At 41.7% G+C, this 7,985-nt stretch overlaps 1 protein-coding gene across 1 annotated transcript in view; it reads left to right on the top strand.

The window, feature by feature from the left end:
• vps11 (VPS11 core subunit of CORVET and HOPS complexes) overlaps positions 1 to 7,454 on the top strand; it is an 8,819-nt gene extending 1,365 nt beyond the window's left edge. The window contains exons 5-16 of the mRNA XM_087173552.1: positions 21 to 268; positions 1,305 to 1,506; positions 1,610 to 1,761; positions 2,217 to 2,403; positions 2,640 to 2,783; positions 3,616 to 3,813; positions 3,969 to 4,130; positions 4,244 to 4,377; positions 5,858 to 6,060; positions 6,173 to 6,344; positions 6,581 to 6,803; positions 6,943 to 7,454. Of these exons, the coding sequence (XP_087029678.1) occupies positions 21 to 268; positions 1,305 to 1,506; positions 1,610 to 1,761; positions 2,217 to 2,403; positions 2,640 to 2,783; positions 3,616 to 3,813; positions 3,969 to 4,130; positions 4,244 to 4,377; positions 5,858 to 6,060; positions 6,173 to 6,344; positions 6,581 to 6,803; positions 6,943 to 7,107 (2,190 nt within the window). The 3' untranslated portion in view covers positions 7,108 to 7,454. The remainder of the gene's footprint in view (positions 1 to 20; positions 269 to 1,304; positions 1,507 to 1,609; positions 1,762 to 2,216; positions 2,404 to 2,639; positions 2,784 to 3,615; positions 3,814 to 3,968; positions 4,131 to 4,243; positions 4,378 to 5,857; positions 6,061 to 6,172; positions 6,345 to 6,580; positions 6,804 to 6,942) is intronic.
• Positions 7,455 to 7,985: the final 531 nt, after the last annotated feature.

Below are 7,985 nucleotides of genomic sequence, written 5' to 3'. Positions count from 1 at the left end.
CCCCCCACCCCACACCCCAGTGTTACACCCTGTCCATCAAGGAGTATCCTAAAGTAGAGCTGGATACACACGGCTGTGCACTGCGCTGCTCCTCCCTAGCAGATCCCTCTCAGGATTCCCAGTTCATTGTGGCCGGTGATGAATGCGTGTACCTGTATCAACCTGATGAGCGAGGGCCCTGCTTTGCCTTCGATGGACACAAGCTGTTGGCTCACTGGCACCGTGGATATCTGTTTTTACTTATCAGAGACGCAAAGTCGCCCAACAAGTAAGGACAACACTGAATAAATAAGATAAAAGCGTACGGATTATTGTGGGGATAAAGTAATGGTAGAGCGATTTTGTTGATGAGCTTAGGGCTGTTTTTACGTCACTTTCGATGCTTACATGGTCTTATTTTAAGTTGAAAGTAAAGTATGAACAGAAACACATTCCACACATCTACGAGGGTGTTTAGGATGGATTTGCAGCCCTTCTCTGCTGCTTAACCATCAAATTAAGTTTGTACCTATTTACCAAGGGGCTGTACCTGAAAACGGCATGCTTGGTCCCCTGCTATATCTGTTTTAAGGTGTTTCTGTCCAGAGGTGCAAAATTTGGAAGGAGCCTTTGCACCTGATTTGTCACTGCTCACTCACCACTGCAGAGACGCAAACAGTGTCTTAAGTTTAACATTTGTGAAAAGTGAGTGTAAATCTGCTGCAGTATTTTATTCCAGAGGGAGAGAGACAAGAGCTAGATCCATACAGGTAGATAGAGAAACACTGAGTCTTATAAAACCTTTCAGTGACAGCAGTGACCAAATTAAAAGATGCATTCAAATTCATTTTACAGCAAAGTCAACACTTATTTTTCACACAGTTTTACCTTAGTTTCTCTCAGTCGCCTCCTGCCCTCTCAGTTTTCTCTAACTGTTAGTGGCTAACAGCAGCTCCACTCCTTTGCTGTTCAGTTGTCAAAGCACCATCAGATCTTATGTAGGTGCACTTTATGCAGCAGCTGGGCTCATTTACATCTATAGTCTTAGTAAATAACTTGCTAAATTGAAAAATCTAACTGTGATGACCCAGTTTTGTACTACACTCATGGTAATATTTCCCCGAGTGTTAAAGGCAGGTCACACTGTGTGTTGCTTGTGGGGTTATAAAACACAATCAGAGGAAATCTCTCTTTTTAAAATCAGTGTATTGTAACGTGATGTCAGCTGAACCTCATTTAAAGCAGTTAATAAGCATCTTACCATTGTCTGACAGAAAGACATATGTTTCCTGTGAGACTTTTGACAGTGTTACTTCTGTACTCAGGACAGGGTTTGGTAACAGGGAGAGCTCTCCATCAGACAAACAGCTTCTGACTATCTATGACCTGGACAACAAGTTCATCGCCTACAGTGCCTCTTTTGATGATGTCATTGATGTCGTAGCAGAGTGGGGTTCCTTCTACATCCTAACCAGAGATGGAAAAATGTTTGTTCTTCAGGAGAAAGACACGCAGACCAAACTGGAGGTGAGTCCAATATTCAAGAGTGAATCCCTTATACATCAACTCACTGACTATTATTACTACGGATCAGGTAGCAACAGTGTTTCCTCCTTGTTTGTCTTTTAAGATGCTGTTTAAAAAGAATCTGTTCGTGATGGCCATAAACCTGGCTAAGAGCCAACACCTGGACAGTGACGGCCTGTCAGAGATCTTCAGGCAGTACGGTGATCACCTCTACCTTAAAGGAGACCACGATGGTGCCATCCAGCAGTACATTCGGTAACTCCATCACTTAACATTTGCCAGAGGTTAAACTGTTGTTGTCATAGACTGGAACTAATCTGTTTTTGTTTACTATTACATCACATAGAAGTGTTAAAAAATATGCCAGAGGGAAGGTGCCATGATGACTTTGTAGTTTTGGTTCTTTTTTTTTTTTTTTTAAGTATATTTTTTGGGGCTTTTTATGCCTTTATTGATAGCACAGTGGAGATAGACAGGAAATGGGGAGGCAGAGAGAGGGGGAATGACATGCAGTAAAGGGCCGTCTGATGTGGGATTTGAACCGGGGCCGACTGCAGCGAGGACTGTAGCCACTACACATGGGGCGCCTGCTCAACCCACTGCGCCACTCGACTCCCCGTCTTGGTTCTTTTTAACAAATTGCTCTATAATTGCTCAGCTTTTAGAAAATGTTGATCGGTTGATAAAACATCACTGTATTTTCCCCCCAGCACAATTGGGAAATTGGAGCCATCATACGTAATCAGGAAATTCCTAGATGCACAGAGGATCCACAACCTGACAGCATATCTGCAAGCCCTGCACAGACAGTCCCTGGCTAATGCAGACCACACCACACTGCTGCTGAACTGTTACACTAAGCTGAAGGACAGCTCCAAGCTGGAGGAGTTCATTAAGGTGACTGACTTGTTAAGGTGAACGCTGAGGAATGAGGATGTATATTTTAGAGATAAATACAAATGAAAAAGTGAAGGGACAAATGCAGTATAATCTAACAGTTTTTTTACATAACAGCTGTGAAATACTTGATGGTTTCCATCAGAGAACAGATGGATCATTCTTAATGAACAGGTCACCGGTGGCTGCCATATTATACTGTAACACCACTGTCTTCCCGCACTGTATTTCAACAGAGTAGTGATAGTGAGGTCCACTTTGATGTTGAGATTGCCATCAAGGTTCTTCGGCAGGCCGGCTACCATAGCCACGCTGTTTTCTTGGCTGAGAAACACATGCACCATGAATGGTACCTGAAGATCCAGCTTGAAGACCTCAAGGTAAATAACATCAAGTAGATGTCCTTGTTTGGGCTGCTGAGAACTCGCTTGTCTGTCCTTGAATGCTCTTGTTAAGGCTCTGATAAGCTGAAATGAGGTGTGCATTTGTTTGTTCCCAGACTCTTAAAGTACAGTGACCCTGTGAGCTCAACGCACAACTGCAACTTAATAAAGCAAATTAAGAAAACTTCTTCAGCAATTTGAAAACACAGATTCAGCATTGTTGTCTGTGCAGTGTAAACTGCTAGTAGCCAAAACAGCAGGACTACCATGATGCACAAAATGTAAGCAAATAGACCAAAACCACAGTGGAGATAGTTTGAAGTTCAGACATTCAGCTCCAATTCTCAATAGCTTTTTGCCAGTTTTCAGCTGATTGGTTCAGCAGTGCTGGATAAAGTCAGATGTTCCACAGGTGTTATTGTTACCTGATGATCTCATATGAATCCTGACACTGTGTGCACTTGACAATAGAAGGAAGCTGAGCAGCTGAAGTTAGGAACCGTCCCAAAAGTACATTCAAAATAGCCAAGAGAGCTTTTCAGAGTTTTGTCAATAGCTTTCTCACTTATTTTCATACACACTTCAAACCAACTTTATTTCCCTCTGGACCTTCTCCCCCTGCACGTTCACACTCTGTTTTTAAAGCTATGATCATATATCATCCAATGAGCTGTTAGACCCTGTTTTTAGTCAGAAGCTTCCTCTTTTTTTTTTATTTTTGTGTCATAAACAGATATAGATATTAGTTTTGTGCTGCAGGCTGAGCACCCACAACAGTTCCCGGTGGCCACAGTAACTCAGTTATCTTACTATACCTTTAAAAACCCAGAACTACCAGGAAGGACTCCGTTACATTGGACGTCTGCCTTTTGAACAAGCGGAGAGCACCATGAAGCATTATGGCAAGACACTCATGCTCCACGTTCCTGAAGACACCACGCTACTCCTGAAGGGCTTATGCACCAACTACCATCCCAGTGGAGATGCTCCTGAAAAAGACAGCCCAGAGAGGAGTCGGGTCAATAAGGTCAGTCCGCAGTGCTATCGCTCTCTTTGTCTATATGGCTAATTCCTGTCAATTTCACCTCATGTTCTGTGGTCCTGAAATGACCAAGAAAACATATTTACAATGTTAATCAGAAATATTCTTTTAAACAAGGTCCATATTTGTTTTGGTTTCAGGCCAACTCTGAGGAATTCATCCCAATTTTTGCCAACAACCCCCGGGAGTTGAAAGCTTTTCTCGAGCACATGATCGAGGTGGACCCCTGTTCTCCCCAGGGTGTGTATGACACACTACTGGAGCTCCGTCTGCAAGACTGGGCACATGAACAGGACCCACAGGTCAGTGCGAAACACACAAACTACTTCTGAATCCTTGCATAATGCGTTTATAATAGTAGAAAGGGAAGAAAAATGATTTTAACTTATTTTTTTCTGATGCATATGTGTGGCAGAGAAAAAGGGTCCTGCAGGGGGAAGCTGTGTCACTGTTGAGGAGTGACAACACTGTGTTTGATAAGGCCCTGGTCCTCTGCCAGATGCACAACTTCAAAGAAGGTGTCCTCTACCTCTATGAGAAGGGCAAACTGTAAGTGAGGGAGACGGCAACATCTGAATATGTATGAAGCTGGTTGATATGAAAGAGAAGCACATCATCTCTTAACATCTCATTGCTCGCTGCTTGTCATTTATTTATTTAGGGACAATGCACATTAATCAACATTACTGTAAATGTGCCCATGTTGGCCAGCTGGCTAATTTTCAACTGCAGTCCTTAGGCAAGATGTTTCAAGAACCAGCAATACAATGAGACATTTTGTATTCATGATGCATTCAATCAGATATTTTTCATTAAACCTAATGATGGCTAAGTCAACAAATGAAGGATATGTTTACAGTGGGTAAATTCCATACTTTTTTGACTTTTGAAGTGAAATTAAGTAAATACAAAACAGACATAAAAGACATAAAAAATGAGCCTTTCTTCAAATGTTAATGCTCCGTTGTTTTTCTCTCATCAACTTAAAAAATAGGAAAAAAAACACGAATTGTGTCATGTGTAAAAGTCTGTGCACCCTACAAGTCAGAACTTAGTAACTCCCCATTGGCAGATATCACAGCTTGCTAAAATTTTTTGTTCTTTTCTTGACTGATTAATTTTCAGTTCAGAGTTGTTTCAGTCTCTCCTGCTCACACAGCAGGTGTAAGATCTATTTGTAGGTTGTAGGAGCCAACCTCTTTTGAATTTCACCTTCTCGACTCCAGGACATCTGCCTTCAGTATCTGTTGATATTGATTCTGACTTTTCCAGATGTTGCTTTGCAGCCTTCAGACGTTGATTTTTGTGCTGAGGTGGGTGAGGTTTCCCTCTGGCGACTCTTTCGTGTTGTGTATCTGTCTGTGTATCAACGCTGCACAGAGGAAATGGTTCACTACCACTGCTGTGTCAGCTTAACTTTACTTTGCAGTCGTATCGAGGTTTTCTTCTGCCGAGCAGACGTGCAGTTTTATCTGAAATTTCTTTTGGTCTTCCACATCACAGTTCAATTAGCTTCATTTTCAGATCCACAGTCAGTTTTTATTGAGCCCATCATTGTTGAGTGTTACCACAAGGACTGACTGACTCAGAAAAATGATCAGCTCTGGAATTGTAATCGGCTTATAATTTCTAATTACCTGATTTACGAGTCCTAATGAGTTAATGAAGTTCTGAGATTTTTATAATTAGGAGCTTGTTCAAATGTTTTTACATGTGACAATTACTGTTCATTTTTTTCCTATGTTTTAAGTCAATGATCCAAAAGGTAACAGAGCATTAACAGTTGAAGCTCATTCTTAATGTCTGTTTGCTGCAGGGATAGGCATTTTCTTTTCACTTAAAAAATCAACTAAATATAGAATTTGCCCAGAGGTTGGAAAACGTTTGACTGATACTGTATATATGTTTTGTCAAAGCTACAGTGACCATATTCATCATAGAACATGGCTATAACACGTTTGTCAGGGGTCTGGAAAATGTTCATGTTATAACTGTTGAAAACTTGGACATGGTTTGCATTTGTGTGCAGCTACCAGCAGATCATGCACTACCACATGCAGAATGAGGAGTATGGGAAAATTGTAGAGGCCTGTAAGCGCTATGGGGACCAAGAGGGGTGCCTTTGGGAGCAGGCACTGGGCTACTTTGCCAGAAAAGAAGAAGACTGCAAGGCCTACATCAGTGAGGTCCTACATCACATTGACCAAAACAACCTGATGCCTCCATTACTTGGTGAGCTGGTGAACATTTGATTGTATACTTCATGCAGCCTTGTTTGAACATTGAAATCAGTTAGCATCAGTAAGATGACAGCATTACATCCAGAGTTTTTGTGTGGTCATAGTGGTGCAGACACTGGCACACAACTCGACGGCCACTCTCTCAGTCATCAAGGACTACCTCATCAACAAACTGCAAAGGGAGAGCCAGCAGATAGAGGATGATGAACGCAAGATCCGCCAGTACCGCGAAGAAACGGCTCATCTCCGTTCTGAGATCCAGGAGCTCAAAACCAGGTTGGTCAAATGAAGGAGGGGTTTTACACAAGAGGAACTACAACAATTGTGTAGCAGACCTACAATTCTTTCATCCTCGTTTTTTGGGACTTTTATTGTTGCTTCTGTCAGTTACAGCCACTGTAGCTCAGGGAGTGGGAGTGGTGGTAGATGAGGGCTGGCAAACATTTTGTACTGATGCGGCCTACATACGTCACAGATTAACTGTAAATGTTAACCTCAATATTTCCACACAGTGCCAAGATATTCCAGAAGACCAAGTGCAACATGTGCAACAGTCCCCTGGAGCTGCCGTCTGTTCATTTCTTGTGCAGCCACTCTTTCCACCAACACTGTTTCGAAAGCTATGCAGAGAGTGAGGCTGAGTGCCCGACGTGCACTCCAGAGAACCGCAAAGTTATGGACATGCTGCGTGCCCAGGACCAGAAACGCGACCTGCATGACCACTTCAACAGACAGGTAAGAATAATTGAGCTTTGACTAGAAGAAAGTTGACCAAAAATAATAGAAGTTTTATGTTGAAACCATTCACTTTCTTTCATTCATCCTGCTTTACTCATGAATAATAAATTCAATTTCTTATTTGTTTGGTTTTCAGTTACGCAGCTCTAATGATGGCTTCTCAGTTGTGGCCGACTATTTTGGACGAGGAGTGTTTAACAAACTGACTCTGGTCACCGACCTGCCCGGCAACAAAACTGCTGGGAGTCTAGAAGGCAATCTGCAAAAAGACCTTCTCATCCACACCAAGCGAAACTGCTAGAAACCTCAGTTGGCAGTCTGACTCCTACCTGAGCAGGCACTGTTTCCAGCTTTGACCACATGCTTCACTGCATGCATTTGCCTGCTTTTAGTACCTGTGGTGGACATATTAGCATAATCGTGTTCCTAGTCTGAGTCATGATTCACTGGAGACTGTATAAATGTACTTTAAACATATAATACTGGGTCTTAAAACCTGAATCACACCTCAGAGAATTCTGGTTTGGTGTGTTTGTTTGTATTCCTGTAATGTTACACTTAACACTCAAAAATATTTCAGCCATCTGACATTAGTAAAGTTATTTGATCTGAGAATTAAAACATTAAATAAAGTCATTATTGAGTGTATTTTCTCCATGTAGCATTGTCCCTTGGCTTTATTAGTTTTGCTGTCATCTGCCAGTGTGGCCCTTTAAAAATGCACATAACTTGCTATATGATGACATTGATTATCATATCAGATCATATTACATTACATGACATGTTTGTTAGAAATGACTAAAGAAATGACTAAATCACTAAATAGCGTAGGTACCCTGGTTGATCTGCGGTTGTGCGGCCTCATGCACAGCAGGGTGATGCACTGTGTGTTGTGACACTTTCCACCCACAATCATCATTACAATCTTTTGCGACCTATGTCGAGTTAAACCCAGACACGCATTAATGCTACAGCGTTCCTCAGACCACTGACAGTAGATACTAACCACTGCTGACCGTATTCTGTTGAATACAGTTTTTACCTTTTTTTCCCACATACTGGTCAGATGTTGAGTTCATTATACATGTGTGCAGGTCAGATTACATGCTATATAAAGACAGATTCACAAAATTAAAAATACTTTCAGCTGAACAGTAATCAACATGCATATATTATAAA

This window comes from Seriola lalandi, unplaced genomic scaffold, assembly GCF_002814215.2.
Source record: "Seriola lalandi dorsalis isolate HSWRI2012SDOR001 ecotype SW California unplaced genomic scaffold, Sedor1 jcf7180002054256, whole genome shotgun sequence".
Taxonomy (NCBI): domain Eukaryota; kingdom Metazoa; phylum Chordata; class Actinopteri; order Carangiformes; family Carangidae; genus Seriola; species Seriola lalandi.
Note: the sequence above shows the minus strand (reverse complement) of the source record. Positions and strands in the feature narration are given on the sequence as shown.